The 27,112-nt window shown below is 37.2% G+C and overlaps 2 protein-coding genes across 3 annotated transcripts in view; one reads left to right on the top strand and one right to left on the bottom strand.

The window, feature by feature from the left end:
- arhgef15a (Rho guanine nucleotide exchange factor (GEF) 15) overlaps positions 1-8,867 on the top strand; it is a 13,380-nt gene extending 4,513 nt beyond the window's left edge. Inside the window, exons 5-15 of the mRNA XM_052591409.1 lie at positions 141-388; positions 489-649; positions 762-914; positions 1,062-1,191; positions 1,302-1,376; positions 5,434-5,526; positions 6,022-6,176; positions 6,691-6,858; positions 6,973-7,052; positions 7,966-8,070; positions 8,144-8,867. Of these exons, the coding sequence (XP_052447369.1) occupies positions 141-388; positions 489-649; positions 762-914; positions 1,062-1,191; positions 1,302-1,376; positions 5,434-5,526; positions 6,022-6,176; positions 6,691-6,858; positions 6,973-7,052; positions 7,966-8,070; positions 8,144-8,295 (1,520 nt within the window). The 3' untranslated portion in view covers positions 8,296-8,867. The remainder of the gene's footprint in view (positions 1-140; positions 389-488; positions 650-761; positions 915-1,061; positions 1,192-1,301; positions 1,377-5,433; positions 5,527-6,021; positions 6,177-6,690; positions 6,859-6,972; positions 7,053-7,965; positions 8,071-8,143) is intronic.
- LOC127989178 (uncharacterized) lies at positions 8,519-27,112 on the bottom strand. 2 transcript variants are annotated; one of them, XM_052591411.1, is made up of 19 exons: positions 26,913-27,112; positions 26,537-26,589; positions 26,306-26,395; positions 18,051-18,175; positions 17,086-17,229; positions 16,924-16,992; positions 15,284-15,472; positions 14,946-15,042; positions 14,560-14,777; positions 14,291-14,444; positions 12,785-12,993; positions 12,592-12,709; positions 11,822-12,030; positions 11,591-11,705; positions 10,533-10,702; positions 10,109-10,206; positions 9,376-9,488; positions 8,915-8,960; positions 8,519-8,646 (listed from the first exon to the last, which is right to left on the bottom strand). In XM_052591411.1, exons 1-18 carry the CDS (start codon positions 26,936-26,938, stop codon positions 8,926-8,928), a joined length of 2,232 nt encoding a protein of 743 aa, XP_052447371.1. In that variant the 5' UTR covers positions 26,939-27,112; the 3' UTR covers positions 8,519-8,646; positions 8,915-8,925. The 2 variants fall into 2 exon arrangements, with proteins under 2 accessions (XP_052447371.1, XP_052447370.1); XM_052591410.1 differs by having other exon boundaries at positions 18,051-18,172.

Here is a 27,112-nt window from a genome sequence, read left to right as displayed (position 1 = left end):
TCTGGTTTTGATGAATTTCAAAGTAAATTTTGCAGCAGAATTAATATTTCACTGGTTATTAAATAAACATTAGGTGCAATAACATTTTTTTGGCGCTTTTGCTGTTCAACCACGCATTCTCAAAAAAATGTCATCCTCAGAACCTCTACATCAGATCCACCAAGCAAAGGTCTCTAAAGAAGCCAGTTATATCCGGTCTGATAGTCCTGATTGCAACAGGAGGAGTGTTAGTGAAACCCAACGCCTTGAGGGTCCCGGGGGGCTGGGGGTTGTTGGTATCCGATCCAAGAGAGGCCTTGAAGAGAATACACTCTGGCAGGATTTAACAGTGGTGAAGGAAAGTGGAGTGTTACATAAACTCAGTCGCACTGAAAAACAGAGACAAGAGGTGAGAATAATAGTTTACCACTGTTAGAAATAACTTGACATCTTTCTTTACCAAATTCAGCTATGTTTCATATTGTTAATTTAAATTTTATGTGTGTTAGAGCATGTTTGAAGTGCTCACCTCTGAGGCCTCCTACCTGCGCTCCCTGTGTGTTCTGAAGGATCATTTCCTGGGGTCACGGGAACTCAGTGAGACTCTGGTCGTTCATGATAGGAAGGCCCTCTTCTCCAACCTCTTGCAGGTCTATGAAGTCAGTGAGAGGTGAGAAAGAGAGCCAAGTTCAAGGATGACATATGAAAGAAATTCTGTCATCACTTATTCAGTCTCAGCTAAAAACTACCCCATAAGTATGAATGCACATCTCTGTTCTCAGGTTTATAGGGGATCTGCTGAAGCGAGTAGAAGAGAATGTGGTGATATCTGACGTGTGTGACATAATTTATGAGCACTCAGAGACCCATTTCTCAGTCTTAATTGATTATGTCCGAAATCAGCAGTATCAAGAAAAGACCTACAGCAGACTGATGTAAGTCTTTAACCCATACCTATAAAAATAATGAAATAATAATAATTAAATAAATAATGTACATTATTTAGTTAAAGATAAGTTTTAGTGATCATTAAACATGGTGTTTTTGGGCATGTTGCTTATGTGTATGTGTGGTCCTGGCAGGGAGAGTAACAGAGACTTTTCTCTTGTGATGAGGCGGCTGGAGTCATCTCCACTCTGTAAACGTCTGCCCTTCACATCCTTTATGCTTTTGCCCTTCCAACGAATCACACGCATCAAAATCCTTATACAGGTGAGATATACACTGTTAATGTTCTCAAAAAATACTTATTACTAAAATGTTTCCAGTAAATGTGAAATTATTAGACAAGACTTAATTTCATTAGTTTCAAACTTTTGTAGACTATTCAAAAGTGGACTGCAAAGGGCACTAAAGAAGAGGAAACAGCTTCCAAAGGCCTGGCTTCAGTGTCTAAGGTAAAATTAACAAAATCAGCATTGAGCCTTGAATTTGATTGATTGATTGATTGATTGATTGATTGAGTGCTGATGTTTAGTATAACAACAGTAAAACATTTTAGCGTTTACAACATAATATTTTAAATTCTTCTTTAGCTGCTTCTGAAATATTAGTATGAACTGTTTTAAAGGGGTCATATGATGTGATTTCAAGTTTTCCTTTCTCTTTGGAGTGTTACAAGCTCTTGGTGCATAAAGAAGAACTTGCAAAGACTATAGTATCAAATCCAAAGAGATATTCTTTATAAAAGTTACGATTCAACCACGGCAACCTAAAATGGCTCATTCTTACACACCCCCATGTCTATGTCACGATGTGGGAAGATTTGCATAATGCTGCCCAAATGTTCACACAAAGGAAGTAACTTTCATTCTTGCTGTTGACGCCGTACCATGTTATGGAGAAGCTATGTGTTTTGTTGTGAAAGTGAAACTACTTTGTTCTGGAACAGTGTTGTATTCTTCTTTTGGATGGCCAAACAGTTTAACCCAAATATTCAGATGTGCAGAGCATTTTATGGAGGATGAGCACTGTTTTCTGTGAAAGTAGCCTACAATGCCAATGTCTGTTTCTATGAAGTGGGGCTATTCCAACTTTGCAAGGACAGTCTGGCATGATACGCAACTCAACGTGTAAAAAGACAGTGTAAGTCATTATAATGACTTGGGAAGATGTAACCTATTGGTTAGAGAGACTCCTAACTCTAAGGTTGTGGGTTTGAGTCTCAGGCCGGCAATACCATGACTGAGGTGCCCTTAAGCAATTCAAGTCAAGTCAAGTCACCTTTATTTATATAGCGCTTTAAACAAAATACATTGCATCAAAGCAATTGAACAACATTCATTAGGAAAACAGTGTGTCAATAATGCAAAATGATAGTTAAAGGCAGTTCATCACTGAATTCAGTGATGTCATCTCTGTTCAGTTAAATATTGTCTGTGCATTTATTTGCAATCAACTCAACGATATCGCTGTAGATGAAGTGACCCCAACAAAGCAAGCCAGAGGCGACAGTGGCAAGGAACCAAAACTCAATCGGTGACAGAATGGAGAAAAAAACCTTGGGAGAAACCAGGCTCAGTTGGGGGGCCAGTTCTCCTCTGACCAGATGAAACCAGTAGTTCAATTCCAGGCTGCAGCGAAGTCAGATTGAGCAGAAGAATCATCTGTTTCCTGTGGTCTTGTCCTGGTGCTCCTCTGAGACGAGGTCTTTACAGGGGATCTGTATCTGGGGCTTTAGTTGTCCTGGTCTCCGCTGTCTTTCAGGGCTGTAGAGGTACTTTCTAGGTGTTGATCCACCATCTGGTCTGGATACGTACTGGATCCGGGTGACTGCAGTGACCCTCTGATCTGGATAAAGACTGGATCTGGTGGCTACTGTGACCTCGGAATAAGAGAGAAACAGACAAATATTAGCGTAGATGCCATTCTTCTAATGATGTAGCAAGTACATAGGGTGTTATGGGAAGTGTTTCCGGTTCCGGTTTACCTAATTAATTCAGCCTAAAAATCCTTTAACGGATTTGGATATTAAAAGCATATTAGTATGTTATGTGGAAGCCAGGTTAAAGAGATGGGTCTGTAATCTAGATTTAAACTGCAAGAGTGTGTCTGCCTCCCGAACAATGTTAGGTACGTTATTCCAGAGTTTAGGCGCCAAATAGGAAAAGGATCTGCCGCCCGCAGGTATTATCAAATTACCTGAGTTTTGAGAACGTAGCGGACGTAGAGGATTATAATGTAAAGGAGCTCATTCAAATGCTGAGGTGCTAAACCATTCAGGGCTTTATAAGTAATAAGCAATATTTTAAAATCTATACGATGTTTGATAGGGAGCCAGTGCAGTGTTGACAGGACCGGGCTAATATTGTCATACTTCCTGGTTCTAGTAAGAACTGCTGCATTTTGGACTACCTCGAGTTTGTTTACTAAGCGTGCAGAACAACTACCCAATAAAGCATTACAATAATCTAACCTTGAGGTCATAAATGCATGGATTAACATTTCTGCATTTGACATAGGCCGTGATTTAGATATATTTTTGAGGTGGAAAAATGCAGTTTTACAAATGCTAGAAACGTGGCTTTTTAAGGAAAGATTGCAATCAAATAGCACACCTAGGTTCCTAACTGATGAGGAAGAATTGACAGAGCAACCATCAAGTCTTAGACAGTGTTCTAGGTTATTACAAAGCAGAGTTTTTAGGTCCTATAATTAACACCTCTGTTTTTTCTGAATTTAGCAGTAAGAATTTACTCGTCATCCAGTTTTTTATATCGACTATGCATTCCCTTAGTTTTTCAAATTGGTGTGTTTCACCGGGCCGCGAAGAAATATAAAGCTGAGTATCATCAGCATAACACCATGTTTCCTGATGATATCTCCCCAGGGTAACATAAAGCGTGAAGAGTAGCGGCCATAGTACTGAGCCTTGAGGTACTCCATACTGCACTTGTACACAATATGTGATCTTCATTCACTGCTATGAACTGATGGCTGTCATATAAGTACGATTTAAACCGTGCTAATGCAATTCCACTGATGCCAACAAAGTGTTCAAGTCTATGCAAAAGAATGTTGTGGTCAATTGTGTCAAACGCAGCACTAAGATCCAATAAAACTAATAGAGAGATACACCCACGATCAGATGATAAGAGCAGATCATTTGTAACTCTAAGGAGAGCAGGCTCAGTACTATGATACTGTCTAAATCCTGACTGGAAATCCTCACATATACCATTTTTCTCTAAGAAGGAATATAGGGGTCACTATATATTGGGGTCACTTCATCAGAAAAGGATTTATGACTTCTGGAAGCACCTCTTTTAGGAGCTTAGATGGTATAGGGTCTAACATACATGTTGTTGGAGCAAGGCACCGAACTCCCAACTGCTACCCAGGCACCGAAACATAAATGGCTGCCCACTACTCCAGGTGATTGTTCATGGTGTGTGTGTGTTCACTGCTCTGTGTGTGCCCTTTGGATGGGTTAAATGCAGAGCATGAATTTTGAGTAAGGGTCACCATACTTGGCTGTATGTCATGTCACTTCATAATCAGTAATTATGTCCCCACTGGATGCAACAAATACCTAGTTTGTAATGGGTTTTATTGGTTTTGTCACATAAAGCCATTAGCCAGAATCACAGTATGTTAAGTGTTAACACACTGGATAGCTGGCCAATCAGAGCACACCTAGCTTTTCAGAATGATGAGTATTGTAAAAATCAATGCGTTTCAGAAAGGCAGGGCATAGAGTAACAATAATGTACAGTACATAGAAAATAATGTTTTTTGAACCTTAAACTGAATAAACTCATTGCATTATACCAAATATACTAAATAATTTTCTTTTTAGCAACATCATATGACCCCTTTAAAGCAATATCACACTCACTTTTGTGCTGTTTTATTTTTTATTATCAGCAAAACTGTAAGCTGCTATTTGTAATGAGTACACAAGTAAAACAGTACTTTGACTTGTGTGATATTGCTAAAATATAAAATATTATGTTCTGAATCCAAATATGTGTTTGTGTAAGTCACATTCAAAACTGATTTACAATGGACCAGTGACATAAAAATAAAGAAAAATCTTTTAAAACCCTAGTTAAAAACACATAGACCAAGCTCTTAAAAAATGTAGCCTACTGTTTTCATGTTGGTTTCATCTGGTTTAGAAAAGGCTGTGGTGTAATATCAAGTAAAACAATCACATACACAATGAAAACATGAGAGTATGTATCTTAATCACTATTTTAAAATATATATATATATATTTTTAAATTCTGCACATTTTTTTATATAACATTTGTCATGTTGCTGATTTCATAACAGCTTCACAAAATGCCTATTGATTTCCCTCAATTAAAATAATTCTAAAATGGGCAGCTAACATTAAATCTAACCCACCTTTTCAAAATTTGATTCATAAATGTGAAATCTCTCCATATGCATTTGTTCTATCATTCATATCCAGCTTTGATTTTCACTTGTCACCATTCTTTATTGTAGCTAATCACACAGGCAAACACACAGGTGGGGCAGATGAAACAGATGGAGGAGCTCATTCAAATATCTAACAAGCTGGAGTTTGACAAACTCAAGGTCTGTAAATGCATTAATGCACTAGTCAAATGAAAAACTCTTAAATTTGAGTTTCCAACAAAGGTATAGCCTACTGCCACAGAAAGATTGTTTTAATTATTATTTAGAATACACCCACATCGCTTCACAGAACCCAAGAGGGCTTCACTTACCTTGTTTGAAGATAATACATAGAGGTAATAATCCCCTGAACTGAAAATGTTTCATGTGACATCAATATAAGAGCCAAAGAGCAGCTCAAGACCTTTAAATACAGTAGCAGAAAATAAATTAATTAGTAAATTTTTATTCTAACTAGCTGCAAAGAACCATAAAAAAACTAACCAAAAAAAACAACAACCTTGTTGTATTTACATTAACACATAGTTCTGTCAAAAATACTGGCAGAATGTTCACTTTTGGGTGAACCTTTATGTCACCTGTTGTGTCTGGTCAGTACATATTATGAATAAAAATATATTATTTTTGGTAATTTGTGTTTCTTGCTTTCCACAGGCCATTCCAATTATTTCCAAAACACGCTGTCTAGAAAAACAGGGAGAACTACAAGAGCTTTGTAAAAGAGGGTCCCTCTTCAACATCCGCAACAAATATACCCCAGTGTACATGTTCCTCTTCAATGACCTTCTCATTCTTACCACAAAGAAAAGGTTAGAGGCATATAGTTATTGAGACTAACCTTATAAAACAAAGAAAAAACTGGGATGACTTTTGTAGGCCAACCTGGGTCCCTCAACAAAATCCCAGTAGGATTTTTCCAAAAGCTCGGTGACCAGTGAAAGTTAAACATTTTTACACCTTTTGTTCGTCATGATTATCTTCACAAATTGTATTGATTTTAAAGCCTACATGACATCACCAGACATAAAAAGTCAACATTAGGTTATAAAGAACTACACCATGGTCATATGTTTATATTTACAGTTGGAAAGTTTGAGTTAAACTGCAAACTCACAGATAACTTACTTTTCATAAATAATGGGTGGGACATTACTGATGTATTTTCTAGAATAAAATGTGGAAATATTTTGAGCATGTTAAACACCAACCTTATTTCAGGCATTTAAAAAAAAAATGCTGTGGCACACAATGTAATGAGTGAGTTAAGCAAATCTTCTGTCTCATGTGGTCCCCTTTTTGTTTTTTGTCTCCATCTTCTCTCAGTGGTTGTCCAGACCGCTTTGTGGTGATCGATTATGCTCATCGGTCTCTGGTTCAGGTTCAGGCCACAGAAAACAATCTTGGGCCACAGTCGGATCACTGTTTCTGTCTAACCCTCCTGGAAAACTATCGGGGGAGCACCTGTGAACACTTACTTAAGGCTAATACAGAGTAAGATACATGTAGCTCAGTGCCTTTATTCATACCAGCCACAGAGTGAAATCACTATCATTTTACATTTTTAGTATTCTGACCTCTCTCATTCTTTAAACACCCTCTCCCCAGGTCAGACATGCATAGGTGGATGGCTGCTTTCCCATCAATTAAAGCAGCACTCGGGGAGGAAAAGATTTATGAAGACTGGGGTGAGCTTTCGTCTTTTGTCATCCATGTGTTTACGAAGAGAGTTTTTGAAGCCAAAAGTGGACGGAGGCGGCCGTCACCATCTTAGCAGCGCATCACAGTGCATTTTTTGCTCTCCCGAAAAATAAATAATTTTGTCATTTACTCCACTTCATACTACTGCCCAAATGTTAACTTTTTTTTTTCCATGGAACACTAGAGGACTTCTTTAGCAGAACTGTTGATTTCCATTAAGTAAAGTGAATGGTGACCAGTGTCTGTTAAACTCTGAAAAATGGGTCGGTAAACCAAAGTAAAAAAGTAATACATTTAAAATAAAATAATTTAATGCTAAGTATAGTTCAAATCAACATTTAATGACATCACTCAAGACTCAATGATATAAAAATTATAATTAAACTTTATTTAGAGTACTACAGGTGCACAATCCATATTTCTTAATCATATGTTTTGATGTCACCGTTGATGAGGATTGTATATCTTTGAATATTGTTGGCATTTAAATGAAAGCTATTTAATATATACCTACCTAAAGTAAATTTGTATTAGCTCTAATTTACCACAAATAAAAATTTTAATATAATTCAGTACCTTTATATTTTCAGTTGTACTTAAGCACTATTTCCTTCTTTAAGTATCAGTTTAGCATACTAAAAGTACAATTGCAGGGTATTTCAAGTACATAAATATGAAAATGTATTTGTAGTATACTTAGTACAAAATAAATGTATTTCAAATATAGTATACATTTTAGTATGCTTATTTTTTCACTAGAGAAGCTGCTAAATTCCACATAAAAAAAAAAACACCACTTAGAGGAAGCTTCCACTGTTATATTCTGGATAAGTTCTCTATGATACACAATTTATACTGCTATATAATGGGTTTCATTGTTTGTGTGTGTACGTCAATCAGACTGTCCTCAAGTGCAGTGCGTCAGGCAGTATGCGGCAAAACAGGCAGATGAACTTAGCTTGGAGCCAACTGATGTCATCAATGTGCTGCGCAAAACCAGTGAAGGTACGGTTAATATAAAATCACTTTTTTTTTTTTATCTTCAAAACTAAAATGTATTTATATTTTCCTTGTCAAGGTTGGTATGAAGGCATGCGTCTCTCTGATGGAAAGAAGGGCTGGTTTCCAGCAGAGAATACATTGGAAGTCATTACTGACCACCAGAGAAGGCGGAACATGAGGGAGAAATATAAAATCGCACAAGGAACGACCCAAAACTCTCCAAGTTGATTCCTATATACTTGCTGCCCATCTCATTTGCCCTCACTCCCCAAAAGCTTTCTTCCACTCACTCACACACAAAGACACTATAAAATTGTCTAGCACACACACACTCACTCATTTACCATTGAATCAGGAAGCTGGTGCTAATTAGTAACCCCCTTGCTATCATTATCTTTAGAATATGAATAACGTCAATACGTTTTTAAGAATGTTGAAAGGGAAGCCTGGATTGTGAAAAAGACATTTTATTGGACAGATCTGCTGTTGTCATGAGGTGACTAACAGGACAGGTCCCTTCCGTTGTGCTGTCAGGCTCCACCTTCAGCTCCATAGAAATAGTGCAAGCAAGTTTTATTGCTACAATTGTATAAAAAAAAAAAAATTATAATTCATGTTAATCTCAATGATAATGCTGATAAAACTTTTGACTTTACCAAGACCCATCACCTTGGATAAAGCATTGCACAAAGGTTTTGATTCAATGCCCAAGTAGAACACCCTATTCTCAGGTCACACAATACAATATTTACTAATGTGTGTAAAATTCATTAAAAGAGAGACAAATTTACTCTAGTAAATACTGATTGCACATTCAATTTCTGTTTTAAAATGTATAAACATTTACCTTTAAGGGTGTCATCCTCCAGCTGGCAGTGAGTGGATTTTCTTATCTGTAAAAGTATAGGGAAAGAAATGTATTTATTTTTTAAACATACATTTATATTAATCTTAACAGCCTGTTAACCTTTTGGATAACAGTACAGTAATTAAAGGAATTCTGGACCAGAACTGTGAAACGTTCAGCTAAACCTATACAAAGTCAATATTTTTAAGTACCACTTGAATTGACAGAAGGGGTAAAAAAAAAAAAAAAAAAACTTCCCATATCTTTTGTTACTGAAAGCAAAGACTGTGTGTCCAATTACGCACGACTGTATTTTGTTGTCAGTTCATCTATCACTTTGTATAAGCCAAAGGAGTCTGATGCCAAAATGTCTTGCAAGAGTAAGAAATCCTCAGACCCAAGTATCAAATCTCTTGGTATTGGTAAGATTGGTATTTGTGAATGTCTGATCGGTTCCTCACCTCGGTCCTCAGGATGCCTTGTGTGTTCTGGTATAAGTGTGGGAGATTGGGATGGCAGGTAGATGGCAAGAGTGCGACTTCCATTTTCTGGATGGAAACAGCCAAGTGAAACCCTGAACCCAAGAGAAATACAGAAAACTAACTAATGGTAAACAGTGGGCTATACAGATAAATATACTTTATCAGAGCCACACATTTACACTGCATTGTTCCCTGATGCCTAAATTTCAAACTTGAATATAGCCTAATCAGTCTTTATTAGCCCAATTAGTCAGGGCTCCAGAGTTAAGGCATATCATAGTTTAGTAAATACATGTTCTCATAAGCTCAGTGCTTGAAGTGGGCTGGTATGGACTGGTAATTAATTACTTGAATCGGTAAATTTTAACAAAAACAAAACCTTGCAATCAGATCATTTTAAACTGGTAACCTGGAGTTCAAGGATCCAACAAGCAAATGCATTAGTAATAAATAAGTTTAAAACAGGGCTAATGCAAGGCTGATTTCATCAGAGAAGGCGGGGAGAATAGTGACACATCCAATACAGACACTTCTTTTCCACTTCAAGCACTGCATAAGCCTCATCTAGTTGTTCAGCATTAATTTAACATTATCTACAATGCATTTCTGGTCTTCTCTGTGACTTTACCCTAACATAAAGGCAGAAATTAGAATGTATCTATCAAATGATGTACTAGGAGTTCATGGTTAATTTATTATAAAGGGGTTTTACCTATAATGTGGTTGAGGTTGGCTGAGGAGTCTCAGGTGTGGAGGAAAAGGGGGCATATTTCTCACCTCATTCCTGTAAATCATCTGATCACCATCATGCTGCAGGTAAAAAAAGATTTTTACTGATAAAGTTTATAAGTTATAGAAGATTTCTGTAAATAGGTGCCATATCTATAAAGAATAAGGTTTTGAAATACTGATAATTTTTAAAAAGCTGAATATTTATCTTGATTTTATTCATAACTGCTGAAACGGTTACGGTTACTGAAAAAGTAACCTACTGCAACCCAAGTATATTCAAAATGACAAGTAAAGTTTTTCCAAGAAAAAAAAAAAGATCTAAAGATACCCCATTAGTCCTTGCTTAAACTAGAAACTACAAGATTTGTCTGTACACGGAGGATGATCAAATATTAAAATCCTACTGTTGCAACAGTGCCACAAGAGTCTATGGAGAAACTGAATATGGCTCTGGAATTGTCAGTCTCCAGTGGTCTACAAGCAGGATCCAGCAGGGCTGTATGATTGGGGTTTACTGGGGGAGAAACACCAGCTGTGTCGACCATCACCACCATTCTTCCATCAGGCAGGCAGACTGTACAGAGAAGAAACAAAGCAAAAGGAAGAAGCTAGTTCCTTCAAGATATGTTTCCAATGTTTACTGCACTAAAAACATAATTGTGTTTTAAATGACCTCAAAATGAACTTCCCTTTTATACATTTTTCAAACATTATGCCGCTTTTCCACTGTCAGGCCAGTGCGAGCCAGTGCTTTAAATGTGCCAGACGGGGCTAATAGCCTCCGGCCAGTAGCACAGACACCAAAATAGCACTGCTTCCACCGTCGGGTCAGAAGCTCAGCTGCGCTTCACTAAAACACGCCCTTTACATGCCTCTCAGGAACAACTTCATGCAACCCCATCATTTCACCAACAAAGAGAAGTTATCAGAAAACTAATAAGAAATGTGTCACAGGAACTAGCATGATCACAAAAAGAACATGATATAAGTATAATATTTTATGACATGGGCTATGTGGTGCTAAACTCGAGATGAGACTTATGACAGATAAAATATGTTACTAAATAAATACACAATTGTCATAGAGAATAAGAAGCTGATGTCTGATTTTCTTCTAGCCCCAGCTGGCCTACTTTGGCCCAAGGTTTTCGTCAGGCCAAAAAACTCCGACCATTGGCCCTAAGGAAGCACCAACGAGGTACGATCAACCCCCGGAAGTGACCGTAAAAATGCGCCTGGCAGCACCAGCTTGCCCGCTTTTGACCCAACAGTGGAAACACGGGGATTGCCAAATATCTTGCCAGATATCATATGAAATAAGCAACAATGGCTACAGGTCCCATGTTTGCCATCAGGTTCAATATGGTTTACAAATTGCATTTCAAAACAAGCGGTCTTCAAGAGAGTTATGGTATGTATGGATAAAGTGTCCATTAAGAGTACAGTGGTTTGTAAAGATTACCCAATAACTCTCTCACAGGGAACACACAGCGCTGCACATGAGTCTGTTCTTCTGCTGTTTCCAGATGAACCAAACTCACCAGCACACTCACTAACAGACCTTGCAGTCCCAAGCCCTAAGAGACAGACGAAAGCATTGCATTAGTATAAACTGTAATAATTTTAGACTGAAAGATCAATCATCTTGTCACATGATTTCAAATGAATAATGGCTTTCAGGCCTTTACTGTACCTCATAGGCCATGCCAGGGGCATATAGTGGAACTTCCAGGCTAAGGTAGAGTTCGTGGGGATCCAGAGAGAATCCCCCAATCTCCACCAGCTCCCAGTCAACCTTCATCCCTCCTACATACAAACTCCACTCAGAGGACTCTATATTACCATAGTAAGCCAATGTACGCACACCTCGTGCTGTACACTCCCCTTTAAGCTTCGGCAAGACTGAGAGACAAAAGACAAAGATAAAACAAATGCATCCTGGAATGGCTCTTTTCAAGCACAGAAAATTCAGTGCAGCTTAGCACTTGTTCTTGTGTTTTGTATGCACCATTTTTCACACTGGCAATTTAATTCAAGATGGAACATGGTTCCCATGAATAACTGGTAATGTCTACACAGTCATGAGGACTGCATAACTGAACCAAAGACTACTTGTAAAGGCTGGTTATAGTTTGGTTGTACTTGTTCTCAGTTGTGCAGTCTACATTTGCATTACATTGCTAAATAGAATGGAATAAGTATTATATGATTTTACATACTGAATATTGCCTTATTGGAACCATACTTGTCCCTATCTATAAATCCCACAACTAAGGTAGATTCAAACTTTGCTTAGTTGTATCAAAGGCTTTTTCTAATTTGGTCTGGTTCAACAAGACAATAGTGACCAGAGATAGCATAAATTTACTTAGCCAGTAACATGGCCAACTTTTTTTATTATTATTATTATTATTCAGTATTTTTATTTTTTCATCAGATTTAAGTGAGAAGGACAATACATACCTACATCCTGTAGCTCTGCCACAACAGTAGCAGAATGGTTGTAGATTTCTCCACCAGGAAACAGAATGAAAGAGAATACCCCATAAAGAGTGTACCTCCTAAACCGGTCTCCCAAATACTAAAGAAGAGAGGGAAGGAAGCATTCCTTATTAAAATTGAAATGCTGGCAAACCATTGTAATGTGGTATATCACCTTTTGTGGGATGAGCGAATGAGAGAAGGGCATCTGAAACAGATACATGTAGGTGTTGTTGGGAAAAGGAATTTGAGAGAGATGAACTCCTTTCCATTCCATTTCCTTCCAGAGCACTCGCTGACCTGCTACAGTCACATTCCCCAAAGAAACATCATGAGGAAAACAGCACAATGAGATGGCAAACTCACTCTGTGAAGGCACAGTCTCTACAATGGCAAAAAGAGAGAAAGACAGACACACACATCAAATGTTTGTCTTCTAAATTCAGATAAGACAGATATATTAATTATTGGACCCAAAAAACACAAACAGTACACAGATTCTATTAGACTACAGTTTGCAACTAGACGGATGTGCGGTTACTTCCTCTACAGTCAAAAATCTGGGTGTTATATTTAACAGCAACTTGTCTTTTGAAAACCATATATCCTATGTTACAAAAACAGCCTTCTTCCATCTTAGGAACATTGCCAAGCTATGAAACATGTTACCCGTTTCTGATGCAAAAAAGCTAGTTCATGCATTCATGACCTCTCGACTGGACTATTGTAATGCACTTCTAGGTGGTTGTCCTGCATCTTCAATAAAACAAGCTACAGGTAGTCCAAAATGCCACAGCTAGAGTCCTTACCAGGTCAAAAAAGGATGATCATATTACCCCAATTCTACAGTCTCTGCACTGGCTACCTATTAAGTTCCGTACCTGTAACAAAATATCATTACTTACCTATAAGGCCATAAATGGTTTAGCTCCTGCATAGCTAACTAGTCTTCTACCACGTTAAAAAACCATCACGTTCCGTAAGGTTACAAAATGCTGGACTTTTGGTAGTTCCTAGGATAGCAAAGTGCACTAAAGGAGGTAGAGCTTTTTCACATTTGGCTCCCAAACTCTGGATTAGCCTTCCTGATAATGTTCAGGGTTCAGCACACTCTCTCGGTTTAAATCTAGATTAAAAACACATCTCTTTCGCCAAGCATTTGAATAATGAATCTCATAAATTGTGACTGCAGTTGCATCTAATCAAATGTGCATTCTTACTCTTTATCCTTGGTTAACCTAATTTTACTTTGTTGGAACAGCAGCTATGCTGATTATGTCTCCATTTGTTTCTCTGGATTTACACAAGCTCCAGTCTGGATCCAGAACACCTGAGAAGAGATGATGCCAACCCCTCCAAGGACCCCAGATGATGCTAACCCTGAAACAACATGCAGAACTAACAAATTGCTACAAGTGTGATTGCATCATATAATAATTGCTGTTAATAATGTTCATCCTCTGGTTGACTATGTCTTGTATTAATTTTTCTGAAAAATCATATGCGCATAAACTGACAGTCACAACTTATAAGCTACTTGAATTTAATTGTGCAAATATTCTTCCCGGAAGGTAAAATGGACTCAACTTTATGGTGATAGTCAAAAGTTAGGCTATAAAAGAAAAAAGTAACATGTAGCAGTTAGAGAACAGCGTGTAAATGGATTGGTTTTTGTTCTCACTGTTAATAAGGGTGACTGGTCGTGGCAAGTGATGAATAAAAATTGCTCTGAATATTCGCTGCTGAGTCAGACTCCATGCTGTATCCTCCCATTCACGCAGCAGGAATACATCCACAAAATATGACTGAGAGTAGAATCCATCAATAACGTGACTCTGACCAAGAACAGGAGAAAGATGGTTGGTAACAGAAGGTTTAAATTCAGTAGGTTTAAGTTATGAAAAAGTGGAAAAATTATACTTTTTAGTGAAAAAGTAAGTGTAGATGTACCTTGATGAATCCTCCTTCAGCTCCGAAAGGCATACGTAGCTCCAATGTCCTGTTGTTGTTGTGAATCATGTAACCACGCTGGTGGGCAACACACTCAGACAGGTACCGCCCCCCAACGCCCAACTTAAGACCCTTTTCTATGAAGGGAGGATGGACCAGAGTGGGGAGGTCACGTGGAAGAGACCACAATACATCAGAACCATCCATCCAGGCTTGACCTGAAAGAGAGCATTTGAGGAGGAGGTGAGCAGGAAAAGAATGGAGGGCCTTAGTAGAAGATTTGCATAAAATATAACTAGGTTTAGGCATGAAGTACATCAGGTTATGGGTAAATAACTGGACTAGGAAGCCAAAATAGAAAAATGGAGTCAGCAAAAGTAACATACCAATGGTGCAGGCCACTGACATGTCGACAGTCAACAGGGTCCATTTAAGCTTGTACAAGATGGTGGCACTCACCACTTCTACATCAGTCTCACCCCACTGAAACCGTTCAGACAAGATATAAATTTTCATAACAGCCCATTCTACAACTGTCTCAAGACAGTAAATGTTTAATTATAGTACAAAGATAATGTATTAATATCAAAGTATGTGCTCACCACACACTACATGAATTTCTGAACAAAACAAAAAAAATATGAAAATTAAAATAAGAAATAAGAAAAATACTCTAACAAATGGAGTAAGCAATCTCTCCTTTATCTTTGGCTTTATTATCGACCTGTAGCATATATGCCATTTTGGATCCATAGGCACAACGGAGGAGGACGCGTGAGTCAGTGGTGTTAATGTGGTAACCCAGCAAATGTGCCAATCTCACTGGAACCGTCTCCTCCCTCATGCCTCCCCCCTGGCTGAGTGCTGGTATACGGAACACCACCCTCCATTCCAACAGACCCTCTCCCAACTCCTAAAAAGACAAGAAAACATCATATGTAGCTTATGGCCCACAACAAACATACACACTGTTAAATCAGTATAAAATAACTTGTGAACATCTTGTCCTAGATCATGACATAGCGAAACACCTTCTCACATAAAGAAAGAATGGTTGGGACTAGATTTTTATCAGGAACTGATTAGTTTGTGTGTCTTTTACAATTGCTGCATTGTCATTTTAAAACAACGTGCCAGTAAACATGTTATCAGAGAAAAGATGAGATTTGGTTGCAAGGTGAAGTTATTTTGAGTTAAGATTATGAGGGTAGATTTATAAAAAAAAATAATGATGCACACTGATAAATTATTTATAATACACACTGCAAATAAATAACTCTCCATTTTGATTACGTTACTTTAAAAAGGTAAAATGTGCACCAACTGCAATCTCTTTGAGTGGCCCAACATAGTCATGTCAATTTATTTGTAAAGCAACAATATACATTGTTTAAAAAGAAGCTTTACAGAAAGTCCTAATGTTATATCTATAATGCCATAAAATAAAACTATGATAAAGGTGATCGTCTCGATTTTCGATCTAGCTATACTGTAATTATGGTGTTGTTTAGCACATAATGCTGCAGTGAATCCGGTACATGTCAGTGTCAAGTCAACTGATAGACATAGGAGTATATTTCTGAGAATACTGTACAATATTGTTCTATTAAAATATTTAAATATTTTTAGGTTTTGGTCAAAGTTAGAGAAAACAATTCTAAAAAAGTATTAATGATGTCACATGTTAAAACATCTGAAAAAGTCTGATGCTCCGACACACCAAGAGAATGTAATTAAGGAATTTAGACAATAGTCAAAGTTTTGTTGCAAGCTAGAGTAAACAATTCTCATAAAGCATCAATGAAGATCCAATTAAATTGTTTTAAGTGAAAAAAAAAAATAGCAGTCTGATGAGTTTAACATTAAAAATTTAATTAGCAGTCATTTAAGCTACAATTTTAAGAAATAGGCCACGACATTAATTTCAATTAATAGCATCTCTGTTTTTAGACCAAATTACTACATGATGCCATTCCTTATGGTTGTTGAAAATTGTAATATTATAGTAAAGATTTTGGTCATATCACCCTGCTTAATTTAATTGCTAAAAAGGCAACACATAAGGATTTAATCCTCCAGTAAGCAAGCCAGAGGTTTTGGTTGCAACAGGTTAAAAAACAACAAAAACAACATTGGAAGAACCCCCTTTTACACTTGAAAAGCCAGTTCTCTTCTGGCTACAGCAAGCCAGGTTGAATTAATGGCACAAGTCTGGCTTAGGATTTGACCAAGTATTTGATCAATCAATGTAAGTAAATTATGTACATTCAGTTCACAGATGCTGCTAGCAATGACCGAAAATGGGAAATTCAAAAACATCAACAGTAAAACAGTCCAACGGTAAAAGTGCACACAGTCTCTTACCACAGGGGCTGGTGTTACCCATGCTGTGCCTATGTGATTATCAGGAGGCAGCAGTTTCAGCACAGACACCTGGGGGTATGGTGTAAGCATCATGGGGATTGTTTCCACACAACTATTTATATCAGGAAATGTACACTTCATAAAACAAAATTTATGTTCCACCTCCATGTAGTTCTGCTCACAGACAAGCTCCCGAGGTGACCATGGGACCTGAAGAGGGCAGGTGAGCAGTAAAGGGTAGGATTTCTCCTTCCCATTTGAGTCCTGATTTCGAAACCACACCAGCAACTGAAATTTAGTCTCCATCTGAAACAAAAATCAACACTGCTAACTGTTATGCTCTTAAGATTACCAAATACCATAACAAATGTTGAAAATGAGCTGTGGTCGCCAGAAATTCACTGTAAAAAAATATGCTAACAATAGCCGTGTTTTCACTGTCAGGCCAAAAGCGGGCATGCTACAGCGTGCCAGGGACAGTCGCATTTCCACTGTCACTTCTGGGGCTTGATTATGCCTCGTTGGGGCTTCCTCAGGGCCAATGGCCAGGGTTTTTTGGCCCAATGAAAACCTTGGGCCAAGGTGGGCCAGCTGGGGCTAGAGGAGTGGTTATGAACAAAGGAGGAGTTTCTCCGCGTCTAGAGAGCGTCAGCACCACGGATCATTGGATAAAGCAGCTATAACACCAGAATTAAAGACTATTAATTATTAACTACTAATTATAAGATTAGCAACTTATATTATCTGTCATAAGTCTCGTCTCGAGAGTTTAACTTCACATGGTCAATGTCAAAAATATTAAAATGTTTTTTGTTCGGGAGTTGAAACACCTGCAAGGGAACAACACTAAAGTAAAGCAATAAACATTAACTGAACACAAAAATGTTTAACTGATAACAAAATCAAGAAACCATTTCAATAAAATATCAAATCATGTGATCATGTCATGCACAAACTTCTGGGAATGTCCTTTTACGGTTTAACAATTTATATTGCAATTCATTGTTTTTACTTGTAAAAATTAAATTTCCTGTAAAACTGTCAAACAATGCAATGTTAAAACATTTACAGTTTACAGTTGGTTTTTTCAAACCAATGTTTGGAAAAGCCTTTCTCGTGTGCCTCACCTGGTTTTCCACCAGACAGGCAAGATAGGAAACACGCAGCAGCAGGTCACCCCAGGAGTCAAGTGCCATAGTATAGCCACACTCTGCTGCCCACTGACCAGAAACCTCACGGAACTTAGAGTCTGCTGTAAAGGAAAGACAATAACATAATTTCAGTTAGGGCCCCGATATACTTCAAACAAAATGGAAGAACGAACTGATATGACATTATTTTGAACAAAATCAAGCCAAAACAAAGTTTGTTTTAGCAGTTCGAAACTGCTCAAAGCAAGCTTTCTGGGGGGGGGGTGGGATTAATTTAGCTCCTAAACACCTTTGAGATTCTATTGGTCCATGGCGGTTACACAATCGGTGGGTGTGTTCTGAAACTCCACCTTTTTTGAAGCAAATAAAACATTTCTCTGTTCGTTCCTCGGAGGTCATTAAGAAGAGCAACATCTCCTGAATACATTAGAGTGTCGATTGTCGAATAGCTGAGCTGCACAAATGTATCCGCACCTGTACAGTGACTCACGGAGAGACTCTATAGATGCAGAGACAGTATTTCATTCCTAGAAAGAAATAGCAACGAAGCTTGGTATTGATGACCCAGAGTTATGCAAAAAAGGGACGCAGACAAACATACAAACAAACAAAGGAAAGAGTAAAAGATATAAGGTAGCAAGTACCAAATACATGCGTTTCAAATAAATGTTACACCATACTGCTGCTGTTGTTCTTTCAATAAGCGAATTTAAAGGATATACAGTAAATTAAATGCCAAACGAATATATACCAAACCTTTGTTTTTATCAAAACAATTTATCCAGTGTAAAAAAAAAAACAACAACAATAAAGCAACAAATTGATTCAAATATTTTTTTCCCTTACAACATTTTAAAGTTTTAAGACTATGGACTGATTATGGTTCTTTTGTATTGCAAACATGATACTTGACTCTGCACTGCTGCTAATCATTATTCTTTTGTCTATAATATTCTGACCCTTGGGCCACATCTCACACCTAGATTGTCTTCACTTCATTTCATCATTTTGTTTTCTTTAGGGGATACGCGCGAGCATTGCATGTCATGTTAACATTAATCTACACCTGCTTCCAGCAGCGTGGCAGTGTCAGAAAGTTTGTTAAGAGTATACCGTCGCTCAACCTTTTCTAACTTCTTTTTGCCCCTAAACCAAGAATGAAAATGAGCTTAGTTTGAAGTATATTGGGGCCTTTAGGAGATACAGGGTGAATTAGGGTATTCAGGGCAATGTTGGTCATGTAAACTGATTTTTTTCTGGAGCATCATAAGTCAGTCTACTCCAATCTTATGATTAAGGTCAAGACAATTATGATAAAGTAGTTGTTTTGTCCTGTAATATAGGTGTCATTTGTTGGTCATCAAGAGTTCTGGTGACTTTACAATGAATTGCAAAAGTCAAATGGCAAATCTGTCCAACATCCCACAAATCATGCTCAACCATGTCCAACTATGCCAAAACTTGGAAAGTACCAAACCACACCAACCTGCTAGAGATTAAGGACCTGATCAGACTTGTATGCACATGCCGGGAACAGTAATTCATGACTGCTAATACTTGACCTGGTTTAGCTCTAATCAATTTCTTCAGGGTCATTAGAAAATCACTTTCAGGTTAGTTTGATTATAGTGTTGGAGCTAAACTCTGCAGGAAAGTGGATCTTCCAAGCCAGATTTGAGGACCACTGCTCTAGAGCAATATTAAATCGGTTTATAATTATTTTTCAAATATTTCCAATAGACTGCTTGAGCAGACAGATTGCCAATTAGTGGTGGGATTTTTTTTTTATGCTGTCGTAAATCCTGTTTTGGATAAATCGCTTTAATTCAACAGCCAATCCATCTTCTAAGTTGCTTAATTTATGACTGAACTCAATTTGATGGATCTTTGGAGAATTCAATATACCACCTCTAAGGATTTATAGGCATAAGACTTTCATAAGACTTTCTCTAGGATGGATTACATATTTCCCAATCCATCTCTAATCCTCAAATACTGTAAGTGTGCAATACAAGGATTCTGTATAACTTTCTTCCACTTTCGCAAAAGTGAAATTCATCAGCTTACACAATAAGAAAGTAAAATCCAATCATTACAAAACCTAAAAAAGCAATTTTTTTACTTACTTTTTTTTTTTACTTATCAACGGGCCACACAATTGTCCTCCTTGAAAAAAGAATGATTCACTTTCACATTCAAACGTGGAGTTTCTTTTGCATTGGACTAGGCAAAAATAATTTCAAATCGGAGAGACCTAGCCACTTATTGGCTCTTAGACTGATGGTATTGAGTCCAAAATCATATATCAGTGCAATAAAATAATAAGATGGTCAGGTCACAATGAACCCTATGATGATTTATGACATTAAAAGTTTTTCTATATAAATTTTTTAAGCTAAAACAGATTGAGGAATCAGTTTGTAAACAGTATTGCTAAATTAGAATTGCCTCAGATCTCTCAGATTAATAAACATTAAGTTTAGAGTTCTATAAATCACTAAAGCCTTCAAAAAGGCAAATTTCCGGGTATAGATGATTCTTGTCTCTATGGCGGTGTGTCGGTCTGGTCATGTGGCGCGCGGTCTGGAGCGCTGTATGACTAATGCATCAGTTAAATTTAACTTTACTCCAGATATATGAACTTACCAGTTTTGAATACTTCATATTTAAAATGTTAATTTATGTCCAATATTTGTGTTAAACTGTTGGACTTGATGAAATCTACTGTTGATTTTCACCATTGACTGATTTTGCTGAACTGAAAAGGATGCGTGCTATGACAGGTGCGTCCGACAATATATGAACTAACGGTTTTAAATTAGTTTCAGTACATTTGAAAGTATATATTTATAACTTTAATAATTTTCTTAATTTTATTATTACTATGAAAATATTAAATAATTTAATAAAATGATACTCTAAATAATAGTATGACAAAGTACCGCAAGAGCTTAGAGAACAGATGACTCTTGTGCTTTTGAATCACTCTTGCGGTACTTTGATGTCATACACCGATTGGTCTCTCTCACACACACACACATACATATATATATATATACATACACACAGTATATGAGTGTGTGTGTGTATTTTTTAATTATGATACTGGTTTCTGTATAAGCTTAATACAGAAAAGATGCAAAAAAAGACAATACAAAAAAAACAAAAACAAAAACAACAACAACTGGTATACACTACACGTGCGGGAAAACGTATTGGATCCATATAGCCTTCTTAAAATAGTGGCCTGTGTATGTACAACAGCACAAATTAAGGCAGCCAAACTTAGTATTTTTGATGTTTTTCTTTTCTAAAACACTGGATTATATAAAAGAATAATATTTCTCTTCTCTTATTGGAATATGTAAATTATATGTCTGTTGTCATTTTTTCATTTTATCCTGAATGGTTTATGTTAAAAAAAAGCACCTTACCCAAACCACTGAAGAGGTTTTCTTATTTTCCTCCCTCTGAATATCCATACTACTCTATAATGAGGACATATTTGAAATGCCAGCAGGATCTCATCTGGACTACACCACAGCTACTGGAAATAACTTTATTTTTGGACAGAGATTCCCAGAAAACATTGTAAACTTCCCAAGATATAACCCGGATGACCAAGTAAATAAAAACAAGAAGCTTCTGATGGACCTCTGTCAAAGCCTGTGTCTGTACCTTGTCAATGGCTTGGTGAGAGGAGACTCTCTTAGAAGGGTATAAATATAAATAATATATATATATATATATATAACTACTATAAAGATCTGGTCCTGCTGTCTTCAACTGAAGAGGGTCTATAGCAGAGCCTGGACATCCTACACAAGACCTGGGCCTTGACCATTAACTAAACTTAAACAAAAGTTTTTACATTCCAGAAAAAATGCATAGTTAAGGTAATGAAATACAATTTTACCTTTGATATGACCAAAATTGATTATGCCACAAACTACACATACCTTGGTTTGAAATTCAATTCAAATGAAGACCTTAACTTGGCCATGATTTAATTGAAAGAGAAAGTAAGAAAGGATTCTTTCTTTACGATTTGAAATTCTGATTAGAACCTGGCTCAAATTTCAAGCAGCTGTACAACCAATTGCACTATATTGCAGTGAAGTTTGGTGTCCTCTCCTAAACCATGAGTCTGCAAAATGGGACAAAAATATTACTGAAAAAGTTTTGTAAAAGCATCCTTAAAGGATTAGTTCACCGAAAAATGAAAATGATGTCATTAATAACTCACCCTCATGTCGTTCCAAACCCATAAGACCTCCGTTCATCTTTGGAACACAGTTTAAGATATTTTAGATTTGGTCCGAGAGACTCCTGGAGTCCCTCCATTGAAACTGTGTGAATGGTATACGGTCCATGTCCAGAAAGGTAAGAAAAACATCATCAAAGTAGTCCATGTGACATCAGAGGGTAAGTTAAATTTTTTTGAAGCATCGAAAATACATTTTGGTACAAAAATAGCAAAAACTACTACTTTATTCAGCATTATTCAGAGTCTTCTCTTCAGTGTCTGTTGTGTGCGAGTTCAAAACACAACAGTTCAATGAGAACGAGTCAATCTTTTGTTTGTTATCTAGCTCGGCTCGGTGTTCATCTTCAGTTCCCTCTTCACAGCAGTTCAGTCAGTGTACTGTTTGAGTACATGAATTACTCTGGGATATTGGTTTGTTTTAAAACAAGGGAGTGTCAGCCACATTAAAAAAAGTTAACAGCTTAAGTCAATTGTGGATTAATGCTTATTGGAGACGAGAACCATTTCAAACGATTCGGTTCAATTTGGTGAATTTGGTGAAGAAGATCCGGTTACATAGAGTGATTCGTTTGCAAACCAGATATCACTACACTGCAGTGAACGCGCTCACAACAGACCCGGAAAAGAAGACAATGCTGAATAAAGTCGTAGTTTTTCCTATTTTTGTACCAAAATGTATTTTAGATGCTTCAAAAAATTCTAACTGACCCTCTGATGTCACATGGACTACTTTGATGATGTTTTTCTTACCTACATGGACGGTATACCGTGCACACAGTTTCAATGGAGGGACTGAGAGCTCTCGTACTAAAATATCTTAAACTGTGTTCCGAAGATGAACAGAGGTCTTACGAGTTTGGAACAACATGAGGGCGAGTTATTTATGACATAATTTTTCGGTGAACTTGCCCTTTAAAGGTCCCGTTTTACGCGTTTATTTGTAGCTTTTATTGTGTTTACAATGTGCAATATAACATGTGTTCATGTTTCGCGTGTAAAAAAAAAAACAGTATTTTTCACACAATTCCTGTGTAGTGATTTGACAGCAGCTGAGAGCAGGCTGCCCTCCTGTTAACGCGATTGGGCTAGAACGCACAAGCTGGAGATGTATTTATAGTCACAGGAGCGTTTTTACTGATGAGATGCGCATGAAAACATTTGTTTTTTTGCACAGCCCTAACATTTAGTTAACAAAGCTAAACAGCGTTGCCCTTTGTGTAATAAGTTACAGAAACTGTTAAACGCACCAACTTAAATAATAAAATACACTTACCAGTTGTGGTCCATAAACAACGCCTTCTCCAGACAAAGAGGGAACTGCTCCATCTTTCAAGAATAATCTTGAAAGTTAAGAGAAAGTTGTCCTCAGCAAGCTGTCCTCAGCAAAATGAGCTGCACATAGTTTTACATGTGCATTATAATTTTCGGGAACAGAGTTAAACATAAATTGTAACCATTAATCTCAAAGTACAGCGTTCCTGGGAAGCCCAAACAAAGGTGATTGGACTCAGAGATGAAAATAACAGCGTTTCAACGACATGGCGACAAAAACAAACAGCTCTTCCTTCTCCGTCGGAGCGCAACAAGGCCACGCCCCCTGTTTGTGAATTCATGTGGGCGAAGGTTAGTCAAAAAAACTGTTTTAGTGATGTCATTCCTGCAGGAACTAGAGGGCTGTAGTCCAAACGGGTCGTTTTTTGTAGGCGAATTCTGTTAAATCAAATATCTCGCTTGGCATTGAACTTTGAGCTTTAGCATTTTGCAGATATTATTTATACTCTAACAACACGAAGAAGGGGACCTTTAAGGTACAGATTAGGGGTGTAAACGCGTGCATGCGTGTTGGAAGCATTTCCAGGCAAAATAGAATATGAAAATATGTTTATATGTAATTTTGTACACAAATACATATTAATTCATGACACTTTGATGTTTGAAAGTCTAGTTATAGGTTGACAAATTCAGATATAAATGTAATTAAAAAAATAAATTAATAATTATCGATTTTCAAATATTGCACCTGTCAGGCCGGTGACACACTGGCTGTGTGGAGTCTCTGCTGCGTGCCAGAGGCGTGGTGGCTGCTTCCCGTTTTCTGTGTATTTACACACCAGAAGCATGCCTGACGCGGCGCTGGCACGCTGGTGCTGCTGTAGGTAACATAGAGGGAGGCTGCCGAAAAAACAGGCTCGTCTTCATGACAACAATATAATTTTTTTTTTTTTTTTTACACACCTACTGATAAGGACACCGTCAACAGTATTGCCAGCAAAATAGAGTATGTTTGACAGGTGCAATATTTGAAAATCTATAATAATTTATTTTTAAATTACATTTATATCTGAATTTATGCCAACCTATAGACTTCCAAATATCAAAATGTCATTAAGGTGTTTGTGTACAAAATGACATATAAACATTTTCCTAGTATATTTTCCCTTAAAACGCTTCCGACGAACGCGTGTCGCGTGAAAAATAGGCGTCGGTTCTATTTCTAGCATTCACGCGTTTTCACGTCTCATGCAGGCAGTCTGCAAGCTCTAACCTGTTAACATGGGAGCCAAATTAAAAACAGACACGCCACGCAGCTGAGACGCTTGCGCCACGCATCCAGTGTGTCGCCGGCCTCAAACATAGTCTATTTTGCAGTCAATACTGTTGACGGTGTCCTTTATCAGTAGGCTTTATATTTATGCTCAACATGAAGTATAGATATTGTTGTCATGAAGACAAGATCCTGGTCTGTCGGCGGTCTCCCTCTATGTCACCTACAGTTGCAGTAGCATGCCATCGCCGCATCAGGCACGGTTCTGGTGAAGCATGCCTACAAGCTGGGATTGGTAATGCTGCACTGTAATCATAGTTATTTATTTATATTTTTCATTATATTTTATTATATGATATTGGCTTGAAACTGAATTTTATTTAGTGGAGAACTTTGCAGCAGTATTTAATTTTTTATTTTATATATATTTTATAAAAAAAAAAAAAAAAAAAAAAAAAAAAAAAAAAAAGTGTATAGTAATAAACAACCTGCAGTTTAATGTTTCCATTTCTTTCCCTTACTGTACCGAAAATGAACCGAACAGTGACTTTCAAACAGAGGTACGTACCGAACCTGGATTTTTTTGTACCGTTACATCCCTAGTACAGATACATGCATTCCGGGTAGAATTAGGCCAACATCCTCTTTTACTCCACATTCAGAAAAGAGCGATCAAATCTTTGGTTACATAATTTTAAAGCCCTAAATTAATGAAAAGAGGCCTCTCATTCAGCTGGTCCTGAGGCTCCACAAACAGACTAATCAGACCAATGCGACTAACAAGAACCAGCATCAGGACATTGACACCCTCATCTGCAGAATTCGGCTCAACAAAATGATTCATGCACAAAAAGAAAACTACCTAGCTTATTTGTAAACTGCATTCTGTTTGTCCTTAAAAAGGGACTACGCAACAGCAGAATATCGGAGCACAGTCAGGTTAAAGCTGTACTGTAGCCAAGGAGAAGTAGAAACTACATTTCATAACCACCTGCCCTAACTATAAATGGCATTCGAAAACAGTTCTTTCCCAAATTTGAAATTATTTGTCCCAACTTCAAATAGCAAGAGAACAATGAACAAGTTCAATATTTTCTTGATGGAAAAAATAAAATAAAGACTGCATTTCACTAGCGGCAAAGTACATTAATGCCTGCCACAAAAGAGGGAAAGTCGACCAGTGTACTCACACAGACACACACACCACTCATTGTAAAGATTGTAGTACTATTGTTTTTCTACACCGGTTCATCATACGGTCCATTATTTTTGTACATTTTATTTCCCTATTCGGTTTTCCTTGCTCATATAAATACTTTGGCAATACAATGTACAATTTGTTAGGACAATAAAGCTAATTTGAATTGAACTTAAAATTGAGAAAGAAGGAAAGAAAGAGGGAGTAATTAAAAATAATACCTTGAACTTCGAACCTAAATTTGTTGCCAAGGAAATTTGAGTTGACAGACAACCAGAAATGACGATCATGGCACTCTGTCCTGAACATACCTGAGAGACAAACACAGCTTTTACATATAACAACTTTATACACAATCTTTAACATAGGGCCTTGTATTGTCCATAGTGGAACAGTCTATATAAACAACAATAACAAAACCATCTGAACTTTTTAAGAACTGCATTTCTTACCAATAGGTATGGAATCAGGAACAGAGATGGGACATAAACCAACCAAAAAAAACCTGAAAAAAGCAAAATTACACAAGTTATTTTTTTTTTACATTTATAGGTAAAATTACAGTGGCCGAGAGAGTTCAACGCGAAAAATCTTAAAGAGCATCAGCAAATTAAGAAAACATCTTCATCAGTTTGACAGCACAACTATAGCCTACAGAAAAGCGTTTTTTTTTTTGTTGTTGTTGTAAAAACCGCGAAAATACCAATCTATAGTTAGTGTAATTTGTTATTACAACATACAACGCAAAAATTATATCAGTAGAAGGCCTAATATAACAACTTCGAAATATATGAGAAATGATAGTGACAAAACAAAAGGCCTACTCACCACAGTAAAGAAACGTACATGACCATAAAGAAAGTTTCTGCCAACTGCAGCTATATAAACTCTGAGTAGATCAAAGATGATTATCCAAAAACTTTATCCCGACGAACTCAAGTGTCTTTTTTTTTTTCTTTTTTTTTTTCAATAGATCAGCAGTCGCGTGGCGCTTCATTTTGACGGGGAAGAACACCTGTCAGGTTGGC

Source organism: Carassius gibelio, chromosome A5, assembly GCF_023724105.1.
Source record: "Carassius gibelio isolate Cgi1373 ecotype wild population from Czech Republic chromosome A5, carGib1.2-hapl.c, whole genome shotgun sequence".
Classification (NCBI taxonomy): Eukaryota; Metazoa; Chordata; class Actinopteri; order Cypriniformes; family Cyprinidae; genus Carassius; species Carassius gibelio.
The sequence above is the reverse complement of the archived record's forward strand: the minus strand, read 5'-3'. Positions and strand labels throughout refer to the sequence as shown.

Coding starts and splice junctions, on each gene's coding strand:
- LOC127989178 (XM_052591411.1), bottom strand. CDS start 26,938: ATGGTCATGTACGTTTCTTTACTGTG. Junction 12,031..12,591: donor GGCAGAGCTACAGGATGTAG/GTATGTATTGTC, acceptor TTTGTCTCTCAG/TCTTGCCGAAGCTTAAAGGG. Junction 11,706..11,821: donor CCCCTGGCATGGCCTATGAG/GTACAGTAAAGG, acceptor TCTGTCTCTTAG/GGCTTGGGACTGCAAGGTCT.